Below are 19,948 nucleotides of genomic sequence, written 5' to 3'. Positions count from 1 at the left end.
TGATATGATATACTTGAATATATCTGTCAATAAAGCAACATGGCTCATCCCGTCTAGGAATATATGAATATATAACTTCCAATAACATTTCAATTATTATCCAGATATGAATATAAACTATTAAATATTCATTATCCAAATCTATTTTACTACTGCAGATAAAAGTTAATAAACAGATTCAACTGCAGCATATACAAGAATTATGAGATTACATGCAAACTTGATTGTAATGAACTTGAACTGTACTTCGGTTCACAAGACAGGGCATGAAACATCATAGACCATTAGCTGATCAGCATAAAACAAAACATGAGTTCATATACAATGAGTTTTAATACAAAATATGAATGCTGTCATAATCTGAGAAAGTATGATACAAAACATTGCTTGCAGTTCTTAATTCTTATCCATCAATTATTATACTTTCATGAAAACCAAAAAAAAAAAGGAAAAAAAAAAACATTTAGAAGGCATTTTGCAAATAGTTTACTTGGAAAACAGCTGCCGCCTCCGCCTGCTTTGCTTGGCCCGTAAGCTACCTTCTTCGCCAATCACAATCTCATTAACTAAATCCTTAAAGACCAACCGTTCAACATCCAGCACCATCCCCGAAATCTCACTGTTAAAATCCGTCCAACTCTCTGATCGACTCATTACATCTTCCCACAATATGTTTTTCAGACCATCCTCACCTTCCTCCGGGTCACAATTCGGTTTCTTTGCTTGAAGCTGCTCAATCTCGAGACATAATTCTTTTAGAAGCTGTTGTGCAGTGAGGGTCTTCTTTGCCAACTTGCCGGAATTTATCCTAGGCTCCGGAAATGCTCCAAATAGAGCCAACTTTCCAACTAGAATCTCATTAACAGAATCAAATATAAGCTTTCGATGGAATTTCTGAGGGTTCAACTTTGAATGGGAAATGTATCCAGCGTTTACGGTGTTATTCTCTTCCTTTGATAACAAAGAGCTTGCTTTGGTTTGCTCCAAAACAAAAAACAGCTCCGGGTTGATGGGATGGCCCGATGGATGGAGCTGAAATGTTGTCAAGCCAGAACCAAGATCTTTCAGTAGAAGGCCTGAGGCTAATAATACCTCAGAAACGTATCTGTGATCGGGATTTGTATTTCCACAAAGGGATGCAATGTAATCCGTACTGGCTTCATCATGTCCGGAGTTAAGTCTTCTCAGTTTTTGGACCAAATGCTCAATGTTCTGTAGTTTCTTGCGATTAATCTCGGATGTAAGACCAGACCCCACATTGTTAGCCAAGCACTTATCTGCAGGGTTCCATTGCTCTTCCTTGTGATCTTCGTTCAAACCTTCAGCACCATTACCTGATACAACGCATATTTGAGTGAGATCTTTAGTTCACAGATCTATTTGAGACAATTGGTTTCTCTCAGTCAGTAGGGATAATGCGGTCAGGAGGGCATATAAATACTCAAAAAGTATTAGGACTTATACTATATTTACAAAAACAGCAATTGTGGCAATCACAATGAAATGTTGATATGATTTCCTTCTTAATTTTTCCTTTGCCTTTTGCTATCGTACTTATTAGTCGAGTATGATTATAACTAGTATGCATTGCTTGGATTCATTGCATTAAAACTTTATACAGACATGCAACAAAATGTTTGACAAAGAATAAAATATGCATTGAATGCGTAAACTAAGAAACATTTGCATTTTAATCTAATTCACAACAGTTTATAGGTCCGACTCCGAATCAAGTATCCCCAAAAACAGAACTATTACCTCCAGAGGCATTCAATATCTGCTTTACTGGAGATGGTTCATCATCTCTATAAACCGAGGTATCAAGGACAGAAACTGGACTTGGATGCTCCGGACCAACCACAGCAGGTTCTTCCATTGAGTCCTCAACCATTCTTGATGTTGATTTCTGCATGTAAGGTAAGGTAAGATAAGGTAACCAAAAAGAAGAATTGAATGAATTGTAAAGACTCAAAATAAAATGTCACCTTCGGCATTAAGTCGGAAATTGAACACTGCACTGCCGTCATGGATGGGCTTTGACTATCAATGATCCCAACAGTTTGTTCATGACTGGTGACTTCCACATCTAACTTGGACGGCAGGATGATACTGCTGTCTGATTGCAGAGAAATGTCATCACCTTGGTGACTAGAAGCCCGTGATTCAGTACTTATCTGACTCAGTTGGTCATCACATTGCTGCATTTCTGGAGATTTTGGTCTATGTTTACCACCAGGGGAACCAAACTCAGATGAATGCCGGTTGGAATGCTTTCTGGGTTTGCTTGGATCAGATGGTGGAGTAGGTGGACGAGATCGCCTGTCCAATTCAAGCTTTTTCTGCTGCAGTCTTGGGCTCACCGATCCCGAATTCTTTACTGTAGTTGCAGTACTTTCTTTCGGACCTTTCATCGAAGGCTGTATGGACCTAATACTCCTGCTATTAGCTTTCTTATCAGTAGAGCTGGAAGCAGAACCGCTATGACTATTTCTGGCAGTACGATCTCGAGCTACTCGAGTATTTGTCAAACCCTTTTTGTTATCTACAGATCCCCCACTTTGAATCTTGGGAAGGCTGGAAAAGTCATCTATTGGAATTACTTTTGAAGCTTTAATACCACCTTTCTCAACAAGTTTTGCTGGTTTCATGATAACAATAGGAGATTCATATGTTCTATTAGAATCCAAACCCCTAGCTGTGGAAGTGTTGATGCGAGTGTTCGGCAGACTTTGCTGGCCTCTTGGATTCTGATCGAGGCTTGCACATTTTGGTTCATTGCCTCTTTGATTCACCAAGTTTGCAGCTTGTTCTTTCCGGGTGTCAAGGAGTCCCTTTGCTTGCATCGCTTCTATTATCTGTTTAAGAGCTCTGAGATCCTTTCCGGATTGTTTAAACTCTAGATCTTTCAGTCTGTTCTCAATCTCACCATAAACGGAAGGGAAAGTGTTTGGACTCTTGGCTGGAAATTTTACATGTTTGAGAGGTTGTTTCCGAGAACCTCGAGTTCCATCAACATGTCTCCATGGTGCTGGCTCAATGGGGAACCTTGAACTAGAAATAGGTTTCATGATCAAGTCGGGATTTTTCCACCGCGGAGATGTCGGGTCTTTCGATGAGCTTCTCGTAGAGCTAGTTCCGGTTGGCTTGTTCGGATCATTTCCTCTTAGCGGCCATGAGAAGGGATTGTTATCTTCAGTCAAGCAGGTTTTAATCACACCCAACTGCCCCTCATCAGCTGAGGAAGAACTCGGCAATGATTCCAAGCCCATCAGCTTGGCTATAACATTAGGAGGGCGCTTCGGGGCTCCCGGTGGTTGTGGTGGATTAGCAACTCCACTGGCCAAGTTTCCACTATTACGAAAACTTTCCGTAAGATAACTTGAACTCCTCATTGACCTTTCGCAACTATCCAAAGAAAGTCTCGGCAGCTCTTTAAGCTTTGGTGCCGATTTGAAGGTGTCTCGTGATTCAAAAGATGAATGTTTGCCCTCTCTTCCATCATAAGAAAAGCGAGGCGCATGGGTGTCCCGTGAAATTGACTTCCATGAACCATTTGCTTCCTGTGATGACCTTTGAAGTTCCCGAGCTTCATTGTTAAAGTACCAAGGTGCTTCCCGAAGTTTTGCAAGAACTCTAAGAGACTCCTTCAAATCATCAGGCACATTTTTCTTTCCATTGATCCTGACACCATAAGACCCATCCACTGATTTAGGAACATGAAATGGCCTCGGCGAATCTCTATGCTTCACTGTATTGCCCAATACTTCCTCTCTAGTTGCTGTTTTGACCAACAGTCCTCTTGCGTCTCTATACATTGAATCCTTAACCACATCTCGGAGGTCAACACATTGAGGCCCCAAATGTGGAGAAGTACTTGGTCGATTCATTGCTGTGTCCCTATCAGGATTTTCAGGGAAAGGGACCCCTTGCTGAGCTGTTTTGTTATAATCCAACGAAGAAAAGGAAGATGAGCGTGATGATGAAAAAGATGCTCTTGGAGATTCCATCGAAATTCTTTGTTTCTCATTCCCACTTCTGTTTATATTCGTTTCCTGGAAACCAAATGACCGTAAGGACAGATTTTGGTACAAAAATGGCATCACCTTACTAACTTTCAATAATTAAAGAAGCAATCTCAGTAATCAGCATGCACAATCAGATATCAGAAAGTTTCATATGAACATAATCTGAGGCATCAAGATAAAATCGCAACACAATAGCGAGAATCTTTTATATGTTAGGGAAGCAACTACTTAGTGAAGAAATGAACCACAAACCATCCAATCTTGCACAACATAAAAACAGTGGTGACATTAGGGAGGGGGATGAGAAATGCGGAGTGAATTTCTGGAGACTTACTGTTGCTGTTTGTCGATGGAATACATTATTTGAATCCCCTTCATGGATCCCATTGTTCAAGTGGGAATTACCTGCAAATGCACGAATGAAATGTTTGAGTTTACAAAATACTAAAAAAAGGAAAGCGAAAATGAAACAAGCTCTAAATAGAAATTCAGCTTCGATAAAACTCAGCTTAAATAATCTAAACTCTTCCATTAGATTCATTCATACAACAGCATTACTTCAAAACATTTAAGAATCCAACTTCCATACATCAATGAACAGATAGAAAGCAGTTGAAATCATGAGAATTAGTTGGAGCATAGGCCACACTGTAATAGTAATACTCAAACATACATTAATCATAAACTACGAGTAGAATGAATGTCGAACACAGGCATATGTCCAGCACGGGTATGTGTAAATTTTCCAAGTTTTTCCACGTATTTTGAGTCAGACAGCAGAGCAACATGAATCATATTCATACATATACACAATACAGATTCCAATAGATAAGAATGGTGTAGGAAATGGGCAATGCTGGTGACAATGAATTATGAAACTGAAATTAAAGAACATTGACACATTTTTCATATGAATATTGCGCCATCAATCATTGAAAAGTATTGACTAGACAAAAAAAGGAAACATGAAAATACAGATGCCAATAGATAATAATGCTATAGAACACGGCCAATGCTAGTAACAATGAACTAAAAGAACATTGACACAAATTTTATATGAATATTGCACCAAACAATGAAAAAAAGTACATAGATTTCATCAAAAAAGAAAATGCCAACATCCCTAAAAGAGCTACCTGATGGAAGATTCCTATGGCTGAGGCGCTTAGTGGTAAGCAAATGATGATTATCAAAGATTTGGAAAACCCCAACCATGCATCCTATTTGCTTCTGCAAATCTGGATTTTCATCTGCCAATGAATGTAGAAGCTTTGCAGCCATAATTTTCTTCAAATAATTGAACCTAAAAAGGCTAATAATTCCCCCCTTCTTGGTCCACCTTTTTCTTCAAACAATTGAATTGCAACCACTATTTCTCTTCTTTCACCATAAAAACCAGAACCAATTTCTTTGCTAATATGGACTACAAGGATTCAATTGAGAATCAACTCTATTAATTCAAGAACCAATGAGAACAAATATTAGGTCTCTTGTTTCACCTTTCTCCAACATTAACTTCAAACACTGCTTGATTTAAAACAGAATCATCAAATTTTTTTCAGATTTCTTCCTTGTGCATGTTCTAAAACTCCTCATAAAATTCAGTAACTTTGGCTACCAACAAATATCAAAATTGTCTTTGTTTTTCACAATCAAAACTCAAACCCCCCACAATTTAATGAAACCCTCCAAAGCTCAAAATTGCAAGAGGCAAAAAGAACTTACCCAAACACTACTTTAAAAAAAAAAGGATTCTTATTGAGAATCTGACAGGCAAAGCAAACAATGCCTAGTGTTGAATCTCATAATAATAATAATACAAACAAAAAGAAAGAAAAAAAGGGGAAGGGACCCAATACCCCCATTTCACAAAACTAAAAGACCCATCTGTCAAAAGGAAACAGAACTGTTGAGATCCAACAAGAAAAAGAGAAATGTGAGGGTGGTGTTCATCCTCGGAGACAAAAAAACCCAGAAGAGAAAAGAGAAAGTAAGTTATAATGACATGTAAAAAAGGAGCATTAATGTGATGGGCAATGAACTGACAGGGAATTAAAAGAAAAATAGTGAAGTGAGAGGTGTTTTTTCAAAGAGAGATGTTCATCTTATCTGAGAAATCCATGTGGAATAATGGATGAAGGAGGGGGGAGTGTATAGATAATAGCTGTCTTTGCATGCCAATGCCATGTGATTCTTTCAGGAGTCAGACAAAACAATCAAAACAAGCATTCCTTTCCTCTTTCCTATCAACTACTCTACAAGTGGCTTTCTTCTTCATTACCTTAAGATTGTTTAATTATTTAATTTCGGGAATTTGTTTACTTTTTTTTTCTACTAGGGTTAAAATTATGTTGTTAGTACTTGTATTCTGATAAAATTTAAGATTTTATTTTTTTATTTAAAATTCTTTGTCCAATCATAGACTTTGTTAATTTTTTTTTGGCCTATTTATTATGATGTCTTTATATAATTGACAAAAAATAAATATGTTATGTTGATAAATTTTAACAAAAATTATTTAAAATGATAATAATTAAATTACGATTTTTAAATTTTAAAGACTTTTGGGCAGTTGGTAGGCCTCACGCGGTTTTTTTAGACCATCAAAATTTGATATCCCCAATTATTATTTATTAATTATTTTTATTTAAATTTAATTATTATAATATTATTTATTAAACTAATAATGAAATTAGATCAGTAGGTCAGACCGGATGAAGACAATTAAAAAATTTTCAAGTGGAGACTCACTTCAACCTCCAATTACCATTGTAATAATTCAGTTAGTTTGTTTACTTTAATTTAGATTATATTAATTTTTAATCTATCGTGTTGAATGGTTTAATTCTACTTCGCAATTCTTCGAATAACCTGAATTGTAATAATTTGATACTAGCGACGTATATTTGTATTTGTATTTGTATTTTAATTGTACTCGTAAAACTTTCAAATAAAATAATATGTTCTATATAATGATCATTTAAAGCTTGAGTTCGAATCCCACTAAGGCCAAAATGATAAAACATTTCTTCGGTAGATTCTTAATACATTTCGTAAATTCTTTTGAACTTTTTTTTGGAGTTAAGAAACAAAATCTCAAAACTAAAACCGAGCATAAACACACCGAATACGATACCTCTAATATTTAATCTAAATTAAAAATCGCCTAGTCTAAAAAGTTTGATCGTAGCTTGGCTTTTGGACATTTCTTTTACCAAAAGATCGCAAAAAAGTTACAACCGTATAAAGAAAAATTTATCAATAATGGATGCATTATTAGTATTGGTACCTAAAACTTAGACCCCAAATATATTTTTGGAAGTTGAATTGCTTTTTAAGAGAAATTTTATTCAATCTTTTTTAAAATAATAATATTAAATTGTTTTTAATCTATATTTATAGTATTTAATGAGTTGGTTTCACCTTCAAACCACTAACTCAGTTACGAAATTAAAATAAGTTTACTATTTGAAGATATTTTAACAAATTAAAGTATGTATATGATGAGATCTGAACCCGCATCGATTAAATTAGTTTAATATCTTAAACTTGCCATCCAACTTAAGTTTCATTTTAATACATTTTTATCTTAATATACACGAGTTATTATCTTCATTAGTTGTATATTTATACTTCTTATTTATTAAGTGTTTTACTCAGTTGGTGTCACCCTCAACCGGGTCACCGACTCAGTTAATAAATTATGAAAATACATTTCCGTAATTAAAATAAGTTATACTATTTGAGGGTGTTTTAGTCTTTTCATTTTAACAAAAATTTTATTATATGTATATGGTGGGATTTAAACCCACATCAATTAGATTCGTAAAGCGTTCAATTTATTACTCAACCAAAACTTCATTTTAATATACTTTATGCATTTTTATTTTAATATGCACGAGCTATTATCTCCATTAGTTTTATTTATTAATAATATTGTTAATCGAATTGGTGTCACAAGTCAATTGGACTCTAACTCACAATTGTCGACAAAACTATGATAAATAATTGTAGTGCGTTTAGTATTTTTTTATCTAATGTATTTATGTGTTTAAATTTCGTTTTACTCACAAATTAATCTAGTTTTTAATTTTAATATGGTACAAATTTCATGTGTTATTATGATTAATTAGTTTCAAACTATATGTTTCATTATTTATTGTATGTTATTTTTAAACACACATTTGTGTTCTAAGTTTATAGTTTCCACATGCATACACATGTGATAGGATTTCTAATTATTATGTAAGCTCCTAATTGAGTTGGTGTCACTTTCAATCGGATTACCAACTTGGTTATGGAAATTATGATAATGTATTTTTGTAATTAAAATAAGTTATATTATTCGAGGATATTTTTGTATTCTCATTTTCAAAAAAACTAATAAATATATGTGTATAATGAGGTTTAGTCCTTTCATTTTAAAAAAAAACCAATAAAAATATGCATATTGTCGAAACCGTTTTTCGAAAACAAAAATTTAGTTGTCGACTTTAAAAACAAAACTGGAGTCGCCACCGATCCTTTATTAAGGTGTGATCGGCTCACCTTAAAAATTATATTGGTCTACGAATTTTGAGAAAACGAGTTCGGAAGTCAGTTACGCACGAGGAATGGTTAGCACCCTCGTAACGCCCAAAATCGGTACCAAATTGATCATTTAATGTCTTAGTGTCGAAGGTTAAAAAGATTTTAAAATCGACTCAAATGATGACATTTGAAAAAGAATAATCAATTGTTCAAGTCATGTAAAGAAATCGAGTCCCAATACGTTAGGGTACAATTCCTCATAATCCCCGAACTTTGAATATCACTTTTATTTTATGTGAAAATCTTCATTTCGAGAAAGTAACAGGCCACACCCAATACGTTAGGGCACGACAAGTTAAGTTCCCAAAAATGTTTTTTATGCTCATGCATTTTGAATAAAGAATATTTTCGGTCATTTAAGATTGACAAAGAAAATCAGAACCCAATACGTTAGGACTCAATTTCCCTCGAAAATCCCAAACTTCCAATAATGCTTTTATTCAAAAAAAAAACCTTTGAATCAAGAAAATAACCTTGATGAATGGTTAAAACTAAAATATATTTTTAAAAGGGTATGTTAAAAAGTTAATGTACAATATGGTACAGATACTTTAATTTACAACATATACGAATAAATATTTGCAAATAAATATATAAAAACAATATAACAGTAAAGTTGGAAACATATGTACACATATATCAAACACACATACCAACATCCATGTAAAAAGAGGGAATGGAATATATCAAATAAAACAAATAAAAATACATGTGTTGAAAACAAAATGAAAGTATAAAAATACGCATATGCATATATTTACAAAAATGTATAAGTTCATGTATATGTACCATATATATAAAATGATAGAACATGTAAAATAATAAAAATGTTTATAATGATTATTAAAAAACGGGTACATAAATATGTTAAAAACGTGCACATGTTATGAAACATATATGCATATATAAAGTATAAAGCATAAAAAAGGAAAGTAAAATAAAATAAAATAAAATAGAAAAAAGTATGTAGATATAAAGTATATACGTATTTAAAAAAAAGCTTAGAAAATATATATTAAAATATGCATACATGTTATATCGTATAAAAAATAATAGGTGAACACTATATAAAAATGCATATATATATTATATAAGAAAAATGCATGTGAATGAATACAAAGATAATGATAGTAATAATGATAATATATAATATAATAAAAATGCTTTTTTTTAAAAAGAATAATAATGAAATAAAATTTTTAAAAAAATGGATTAAAATGAACTTAAAGACGAAAAATGGGGTAGATTCGAAAATAAATAAAAAGATCAACTTGAACGCGCGAGCAACAATGGGGGACTAAAAGGGAAATTAATCCCACCCTCCAAAACGTTGCGCATTGAGGGACCAAATCAAAATAAAAATAAAATATGCGGCCCAAATTAAAAGAACAAAACAGATCAGATTGAAGCGCGACACAAATTGGGGGGACCAAACGCGCAAATTCGCCATTTGGCCAGAACTCGCGGATCCTCCCCTCCGGGTCAGGTCACCGCGCGAGTCAAAGTCTGGGCAAAACGACGCCGTTTTGATCTGCTATTTAAAGCAGTTTTTTCCTCTAAAACCTCATTTTTGCAATAGAAAAAGAAAAAAAATGAAAAAAAAAACAAAAACCCCCTCTGCTAGGGTTTCTTCTTAACCCCTATTTGCGCCGCCGCCAATCAAGGTCAGCCCCCGCCCTCGGTTGCCTCAGTCTCCGATCACGGCGGAGAAGGGCGCACCGTGGCGACACCAAGTAAGCGTTCCCTCTTTCTTTTATGTTATTTTAAACAAAATAAAATGAAAATAAAAGAAGATAAAACATATGAAAATGAAAATGGATACTGAAAAACGAAAAGAAAAAAACCTTTGTAAAAAAACACTTCGATATATGTATTTCTCTTCCCTTTTACACCGAAAAAAACCCCGATTTGCACTCATATTGAATTTTCTCTCTCTGATTTCCTCTATATGTTTTTCCGTCCCCTTTTACAAGATAAAAGTCAGCCTTATATAGCCCGAAAAATCAAATAGAAATGCTATCTTTCATTGTTTCCTCTCATTCGGGCTCTTTTGAGTCTGTGTTTGCAAGTGTGTGGAGAGTTTGGCACGCGTGGAGAGGTCGGCCCCGAGACGTGTGGCGCTTGAGCACTTGCTGGAGGCGAGGAGCCTGCGGCGCTACTTGCTGCTGGGGGGCCGAATGCTGCGGCTAAGGTGGTATGGGCTTGTTTATTTGTTTGGGTTTTAAGTTTGGGCCGTGCAAAACGTTGGCCTGTTCATTGTATTTTTCTTGTTTTGGTTTATTATATGGGCCCAGGCAAATAATTGGTATTACACATATGGTAGGATTTAAACCTAAATCAATTGCATAAGTAAAACCTTTAATTTATTGCTCAACTAAAGCTAGGTCACCAACTCGGTTACAAGAATTACGAAAATACCTTTCCGTAATTAAAAAGCTAATATTATCCGATGATACTTTAGCATTTTCATTTTTAAAAAAAACTAATAAGAACTAATAAAAATATGCATACGGTAAAATTTGAACCTAAACCAATTGCACAAGCAAAACCTTTATTTACATCTCAACTAAAACTTTATTTTTGTAATTTTATACATTTTAAATTTATTATTCATATTTTATTACTTCCATCAATAGTATATATCTGTATTATTAATAAAAACCTAACTAAGTTGGTGTCACGAGATAACTGGACACCAATTCGGATAGGGAAATTATGAAAATATCTTTTTGTAATTAAAATAAATCACATTATTCGAGGGTATTTTAGTCTTTTCGTTTTAACAAAAAATCAATAAAAATATGGATATGGTGGGATTTGTACCCACACAAATTGAAGTAGAAAAAGTTTATATTTACCACTCAATCAAATTTTATTTTGATATTTTTTATACATTTTTTTAATATGCAAAATTTATTATCTCCACCAGTTGTATCTATACCATTAATAAAACATCTGACTGAGTTGGTGTCACGAGTCAACCAGACACCAACTCAGTTAAAAAATTACTGGGATGTCCTTCTATAATTAAAATAATAATATTATTATTTGAAGTTATTTTAGTCTTTTCACATAAAAAACCAAAAAAATATGCATATAGTGATATTTAAATCCACGCCATTTATATTTAAAAAACCTTTAATTTATCACTCAACTAAAATTTTATTTTGATATTTTGATATATTTCAATTTTATTATTCACACATTATCACCTCCACTAGTTCTATATACTAATAATGTATTTGATTAAGCTGGCGTCAGAAATTAACTCGACACCGGCTTAAGATTTATGAGAACACAATGATAAACAATTTAATCTAATTTTTTCATTTCAATAATGTACATATTTAATGTATTATTATTAATTAATTTCAAATATCATATTTCGTTATTTATTGCGTGTTACTTTCAAACAAGCATTTGTGTTCAAAAATTATGGTTTTCACACACATATGCATGTGATAGGATTTCTAATATTAATAATGTATTTAATTGACTTGGTATCACAAGTTAACTCAACGCCTACTCAAGATTGAATACAACATAATGGTAAACAATTTAATCTTTTTTTTTATTTTAGTATCGTACATGTTTCATGGTTATTGTTATTAATTAGTTTCAAGCCGTATGTTTTATTATAGACACACATTTGTGTTCTATATTTATGGTTTTCACACGCATAAGTATGTGATAAAATTTATTTTATGATTTAAATTAAATTTAAAAATCGATTAGGTCCCAAGATTAATGGAAGGTTAAACATCAAAATTATGAGAGGAATTAGACATGTAGACTCATAAAATTGATTAATTAGTGAAATATTAGAAAGATAAGAAGGGCAGCCAATTTGTTTATTTGTATAATTAAAACTTGAGTGTTGGTTTTAAATTACTCTTTATTTTATTTAGCAATTTTAAATGTAGTAGTTAAAGTCCAAGTCAATGACTTGGACACTTTTCTTTTTGTAATTGTCCTAATATCCCCAATTTTGTTTTTCAAGTCAAAGACTTGCTAATCCGAGAAAATTAAAATTGTTTGTTGAAGAAACAATTAATTAATTAAAATTTTTGTGTTTAATTATTTGTCAAATTGGAAAATTCATGAATTTTAGGACTTCGAGAAAATCGAAAAATTGATCCAAACCGATGTATTCAGTTCGGGCTTTGTAATGTTTGGTTCAATTTCGAGTTGATGTTATCATTTAAATCGCACAATTCGGTTTGAGTTTGGTTCTCACATGAAACCCGTTTTATCCAAATAAAATCGAATGAAAAAAAAAATCTATTTTTAAAAGAATTGTTGGGGATAAACCCGGTTAAGCAATGAACAAGTAAAACAACAAAGAAATCGAAAAGATCGAACACAAATATTTTACGTGAAAAAATCCCTCCGAAGAGGATAAAAAACCGCGGGTAAAAAAATAAGATTGGAGCATACTAGCATATTGCATATTTCATAACTTGAATTGTAGGTTGAATTGAGATAATCCATATTTCGAAGAGTAAACAGAAGACGGAGATCTTGATAATCTTAGTAATGCAGATTCAAATTCAAATGATAATGAACTTAGTATAATAAGCATATATTAAATATTAAAGAGGGAACAACCAAAAAAATATGCACTAGAACAAATAGATAAAATTGCATACTATGTGTATTTTTCTTACTATTTTTATTAGTAATCATATTATCAAGTACTTTTTTAATTAACATAATGTGCATGATGATTTTATTTAAATTTTTATTACTCATTTAAAAATTATTTATTATCATACTAATATTTTTTAAAATATAAAGTATTTGTACTATCAAACATAACATAAAACTCTGTCAGTAAAACACGCGTGAAGAATTATAATTCCTTGTAATTATAAGAGAGTATAATTACTACCTTAATAATTATATTTTTATTTAATTACTTTGTATTATCCAATCTAATAATAAATCAATCCTAAATTAGGTGATGTATGAAAAAAAAGCCTAAATTAGGGAAAAGTTGATACACGTGCATATTTCAAGAGTGTGACTATAAACTTTATTGAAATTATTACATTCACTTTTGACTAAAAAAATTTATAAAATAATTACAATTAACGTATTTTCTCAATTTATATTTAATTTGTTGTCTATAAATACCCTTCCTGCAAAATAAACACACCAAATTTAAGTCGGTTAAAGATAGTATTAAGGTACTGTTTCACCACGTTTGTACACATATTTTTTTGATAAAATATATGGTTAGTCACTTTAAATAGGGGTTATTTTTATTTTAATCATCTATTTTTTTTGTTAATTTGATTATTCTAAAAACGCTGATCAAATTAGTTACTCTATCGTTAAATGATAATGGAATATTAATAGTGCATTTGTACGAAAAGCTTTTGGGTAGCTAAAATAAGAACGATCCCTATTTAGAGTGACTAATGACTAGTTTACCCTAATTTTAGAGTGACTAGCATGAAAATGCATCATTAGACTTTCATTGTCATTTAGCAGTAATGCGACTAATTTGATTAATTTTTTTTCGAAATAATCAAATTAAAGAAAAAAATTTAATTTAATTAAATAAAAACGATATATATTAAAATAACTAATGAGATAGTTTACCCATATTCCTAGTACCATATATAGCTTTTTCATCTTCCAATTATTCTTTTTAAAGCATATTAGTGAGAAATATACGTTTTCTAATTCAAATAATGTTTCAATAAAGTAGGTTTATTTCTAAAAGGTAGATTTTAAAATAATATTTCTACTAATAATTATGTATCCATATTTTTAATGAAATTCATATTGATTTGTATAATGATAGATTTAGCTTGATTGATATGGCATTATTGTCAATGTAGGAGGGTATGGGTTCGAGTATGTTAAAGCGCATTATCCTCCTATTTATCAATTGGAGGGACTATGAGCAGTTCTATAAAAAAGGAACAAATATGATTAGAACATGTAATGGGATTATTAAAAAAGCTTATGTATCCATGGATCAAGTTGGACCAAGAGTCGATGCCAAAAAATTTTTAAGGTCGGGCCAGTTTTCGGCTCGATCAATCTACCCAAAATGTCCATTATACTATTCAAAAATTAAAAAAAATATTAAATATATTTTTAATTGATATTATATATATTATAATCAAATTTAAATTTGTTATTATTTAAATTAAATTCGAGCTTGACCAGATCGACCCGAGGTGCAAAAATACTTGTCCAAGCTCAGCCTGACCCGACTCATGAACAAGTCTAATATCAACCCAAGTTCCTATTATAAACATGATATGAAATTGAAAAAAAAAACATGATACGGATATTATACTTATTACATATTAATCTCTTCACTAAATTTGTATCACAAGTTAATTCAAGCACCTAAAACACATAAAATAAATTATAAAACAACATTGCTTTATAGAATAAATTATATCTTTTCATATAAAAGTAGAATAATACAAACACATAATAAGATTTAAACCTAAAACACTATAAATTTCAACATCTTTACTTCATTTGAACCAAAACCTCATTTATTTTTCATATCGATTTTTATAGATATATTTGTGACATAATTTTGTTTTTCACCCACAACATGAGTGTGCCATAATCTAGTTAATCATAATTGTATTAAAATCTCTTTATCTTTACTATAATAAAACTCTTAGGGCACGTTTGGTTCGCTGTATTGGATTAGAGGTGTATTGGATTAGAGGTGTATTGGGATTAGAGGTGTATTGGATTAGAGGTGTAATAGCTAATCCACTGTTTGGTTGAATGTAATGGAATAGAGGCGTAATAGTAATCTTGTGTTTGGTTGAATGGAATAGAGGTGTAATAGCATAATAGAAAAAACTAAAATGACTAGAATACCCTTAGCATAAATTTGTTTTGGTAAATGATTTTTGTTATTGTTATTTAAATTATAACAAAATTTTATTATCAATAATAAATAATTTAATCATATTTAAACATAATTATTATTAAATATATTTTAATTAAAATATATAATTTAATAAAATTCTTAATAATTAATATTCTTATATTAATTTACTGAAATCATAATATATGATACTGTAAAATATAAATTAACATAATTATTATTAAATATATTTTAATTAAAATATATAATTTAATAAAATTCTTAATAATTAATATTCTTATATTAATTTACTCAAATCATAATATATGATACTGTAAAATATAAATTAACATAATTATTATTAAATATATTTTAATTAAACTATATAATTTAATAAAATTCTTAATAATTAATATTCTTATATTAATTTACTCAAATCATAATATATGATACTGTAAAATATAAATTAACATAATTATTATTAAATATATTTTAATTAAAATATATGATTTAATAAAATTCTTAATAATCAATATTCTTATATGAATTTACTAAAATTATAATATATGATACTATAAAATATAATTTGAAATAATTATTATTAAATATATTTTAATTAAAATATATGATTTAATAAAATTCTTAATATTAAATATTTTTATATGAATTTACTAAAATCATAATATATAATACTATAAAATATAATTTAAAATAATTATTATTAAATATAATTTTTCTAAATATAATTTAATATTTTTTTCTAAATATTTTGTAAAAAGAAATAAATTTAGTGGCAGCTTACTTAGTGTTAAAAGTCAAATTAAGCCGCAAAGAAGAGTAATTTGTGTTAGTGAAAATTACATTTCTCTAAGATCCTATAAACTGTGGCAGCATATACTCATTGAAACATTTATAAATTCCAACTTTAAATATAAACTTATGGAAATCAAAGGCATTTATGCAGCAAGTATATTATGGGAATCTAATATAAATTTGCTGCTTTATAGTGAGCTTGTTAATTTTGATTAACTTTAACACTTCCACACTCCTCAAAGTTTTACAAAACCTATGGCATTCCATAAACCAACAGCATCTCTCTAATGCTTCAAACAAACAACATCAAGTAACCCGTCCTGGAGCATGCGACGAACCAAAACCGTTTCCCGATCGCTTTTCTCATGAGTCATCATATTCTGGATCTGCTGTACAATCTGCCAACAAACTGAAAATTAGTACCATGGCAACAAATTCACCATAATCGATTCTTCCATTCTGTAGAAGCAGAACATAAATTGCTACAAAGTAAAGACATTAACAACATGAATGCACTAACGTCTCAATATCTGAATTGCCAACATATCAAAATTTATATAAATATAGAATATTTTGAATACAATTACGGCACAGCAATATATATATATAAACATGATACGGATACAACAGTAAGTCTCATGATTCAATCATTCTCATTAGTCCCCTACCTAGAGGAACACAAGCAAAATCAGACTCGTTAATTTCCAAAGGAAGGCCTTATAATGGCTACTTCCTCCACAATAAATAAAAGAAATAGAAGACTATTGTCCTTCAACATGTAACTGTCATAAACTACCATTAATATATATATAAAGAAAAAATGAAAAAGAAAACAAATAATACTAAAATGTTCTACTAAAATCTGTGCAGCCCAAAAACTTTTGAGTACTGCTCCAAAAGGTTTCAGCAGAATACAGAAATTGATCAATTCTGAATAATCTGCAAACAGTAACTTGAAAGATTCCAGTGGTTCCAGGCAGTTAAATGAAGAGGCAAACATCATAAAATACTGTAGAATTAAGTCCAATCAACTTGGAACCAAACAAGCAAATGTTGAGAGGATCTGCACTGACCAAACGGATAGGAAACCTCTAGTTCCAGTCTAGATTCTTTTCTAACAACTCTAAAACAACAATACATGGAACCTGTGAGTGTTCATATCTGTGTTGACAGTGCAAGCATGTGAGATGTGCATCGAATCTCATGGATAACCAGTTCTGATGAGAGCTCCTAAATCAGATATAAACAGGTTTAACATCATTGGCACCAAAGCTTGCAGCACAAATCGGACACTTGCGGTGACGATTTTCGGTGACTTTATGCACACAAGGGTTGCAGAAGAGATGGTAGCATTTTGTAATAACAACCTGAAGAACGGAATAATCTATAAGCAAATTTGGAAATAGATGGAGAAAACAGGCCAAATAAAAAACAGTGTCCAAAACAGAATCGAACAAACCATAGCTGTATGCTATGTTACTTGAACTTGGGAGTGTGCATCAGATAGGGGCATGTGCCCAACACAAGTATGGCCAATTTTTCTAAGTTTTTCCATATACTTGGAGAATCATACCGACACCGTAATATGTTTCAGATACTGCTGTCGGACAAAGGTAATTCAAGGAAAATGAGGAAAGCAACATAGGCTACATGTTATGAAGTATTTCTTCTCTAAGTAACAGGTACAAAACCATTCTTAATGTAGTCAAATGGCACAGAAGCAAGTTTTTCCAATTGTCAGGAAATGAGAACAAGAGCTCAAACTACAACACTGAAGAGCCTAGTTGAAGAACTGCTACCTTGAAATACTAGATCATAATCTGTCTTTAAATTAAAATTACAAGATCAACATCATTTTTTATTTTTGCAAATTTCAGTAATGTTTGGGCCAATAAAACCCTCATCCTTGATATATTTGGAGGAGTTAGGCTATTCAAAAATCTCAGTGCCTGCCAAAAATAAATGAAATCTCAATAAAATTTTACATTAATGAAAATGGGCACTTAGTTATCACAAGTCCAACCAATCATATCAGATGACCAGCCAAAGAGAATACCTATGAATCTTCACACCGACAACTAACACCCAAATAGAGACCAAGAACTGAACCCAGCTTCCCAAGTTCTATCTCATGTTTAACTCAAGGGAAATGATGATTGTTAGCTTCTGTGATTGGTTACCAAGTAAAAATTTCTATTCCATGATCAAACATCTATGAGTATATGAAGCACCGTTCACCTCTAAGTACACGGCTGGCAGTGGTAGCTAGTGACAACTGGATGCTTGAGGGTTTAAAAAAGGCAGAGTTATACAAAATCAATTTAAAACTAGTCAGCATAAAGACATAGTTACAGAAAACTTATCAAGAGACCATCGTTTTATGGCAGTAAGTAGCAAAAAAGGAAAAAAAAAAGAAAGAAAGAAAGAAAAGGGTACAATGATGCTAGTGCATAAACTTTCAATGGATCTCTGAATATCATAAACCAAATAATTGATTACCTTGATGTTATAGTCATCTCTTTCAGTAATTTGCTGCAATAGCTACTGGTTTTGAGTTTGCATATCATCATATGCCTGTCCAATTGACTGAGGAAAACCAAACTAATGGTGTAATGAAAACATCATGAAAGTACCAAAGGCAAAGCCAAGACTAAATGACAAGAAGCTAACCTCTATTTCAGATAAGTAAGCCTCATTTTCTTCAATTTTGGCTTTTAAAGAATCAGTAAGCCTAGATTTATCCCTGAAATAACAGCATAATTAACACTTTTCACTTGCTAGGCGTAAACCCATTGTTTGATAAATGAAGGTAGCGACAACATAAATACCAGCTACACAATTTCTAATACATCTACATTCTGGTAATGAGAATTTCAACAGAATAATGTGTGGTGGAATTCTCTAGGCACATCAAATAAACATTTTACGAATAGCAGCAGGTTTGCAGAGATCTAGGCAAAATCCGCTTCCAGAAAGAAAAGGAATATTAAAATAATAAACCTGAATCAGTGACATCAAAAGGTAATCTAATATAAAGAAAAAGAAACAAGTAAACTGTAACCTCTTAGAAGCCTCCAATTTGTGTCGCAACTCAGCAATTTCAGCTTCTGCAGCAGCCAACTTTTGCTGGGATATTGCTTCAGCTTCATTAGCTGTCTTAACACACAATTCCAAATTATGCTCATCAAGACAGGATTTCAAACTTTGAACATGCGCCCATGCCTTTTATACGATTGAATGTACAAAAACAGAATCAGATCAAGCAAATCAGCACCAACGGAATCAACATCGTCGAAGCGCGAGGTGACGAGAAGGTCGGATTCGGAGTGAAGCACCGAGGCGAGAGTGTCGAGGACGAGACGTGCATGGTCCAAAGAGATCTCGAGGGCGTCAGCGAGGGCCGCCGAGTCGACTCGTTGAGTGGAGGAAGATACGAGCTTTTGCTTCAGAGAGGTTAGGGCCTGGAGTGGGTCAGTGAATAGAAAGGAAGGAAATCGGATGAAGGAACAGAAGAGAAAAAAGGGGATGGGGGAGGGCAAATCAGGGAGGTGATGTTCAATCGGTAGCTAATCTGGGCAAAGAGGAGGGAATAGAAATCGGTGGTTTTCACCGATTAAGAAGGTAATGGATTAAGTGCGTATTACCAATACATCAAACCAAACGACGT

The 19,948-nt window shown here is 31.9% G+C and overlaps 1 protein-coding gene and 1 pseudogene across 1 annotated transcript; both read right to left on the bottom strand.

Moving 5' to 3' along the window:
• Window positions 1–269: 269 nt before the first annotated feature.
• Window positions 270–6,299, bottom strand: LOC107953485 (protein LONGIFOLIA 1). Its single transcript, XM_016888806.2, has 5 exons — window positions 5,162–6,299; window positions 4,360–4,430; window positions 1,986–4,052; window positions 1,759–1,906; window positions 270–1,334 (listed from the first exon to the last, which is right to left on the bottom strand). The coding sequence occupies exons 1-5, from the start codon at window positions 5,304–5,306 to the stop codon at window positions 487–489; spliced, it is 3,279 nt and encodes a 1,092-aa protein (XP_016744295.2). The 5' UTR covers window positions 5,307–6,299; the 3' UTR covers window positions 270–486.
• A 10,078-nt stretch (window positions 6,300–16,377) lies between these two features.
• LOC107953486 (E3 ubiquitin-protein ligase BRE1-like 1) lies at window positions 16,378–19,506 on the bottom strand (annotated as a pseudogene).
• Window positions 19,507–19,948: the final 442 nt, after the last annotated feature.

This window comes from Gossypium hirsutum, chromosome D07 (assembly GCF_007990345.1).
Source record: "Gossypium hirsutum isolate 1008001.06 chromosome D07, Gossypium_hirsutum_v2.1, whole genome shotgun sequence".
Taxonomy (NCBI): Eukaryota; Viridiplantae; Streptophyta; class Magnoliopsida; order Malvales; family Malvaceae; genus Gossypium; species Gossypium hirsutum.
The sequence above is the reverse complement of the archived record's forward strand: the minus strand, read 5'-3'. Positions and strand labels throughout refer to the sequence as shown.

Bases quoted from the DNA above. Each gene is read 5' to 3' on its own strand.
- LOC107953485 (XM_016888806.2), bottom strand. From the start codon at position 5,306: ATGGCTGCAAAGCTTCTACATTCATTGGCAGATGAAAATCCAGATTTG. The intron at 1,907-1,985 runs GTGACATTTTAT...CCTTACATGCAG, and splicing joins TTTCCGACTTAATGCCGAAG to AAATCAACATCAAGAATGGT. The intron at 1,335-1,758 runs GTAATAGTTCTG...GCGTTGTATCAG, and splicing joins GATATTGAATGCCTCTGGAG to GTAATGGTGCTGAAGGTTTG.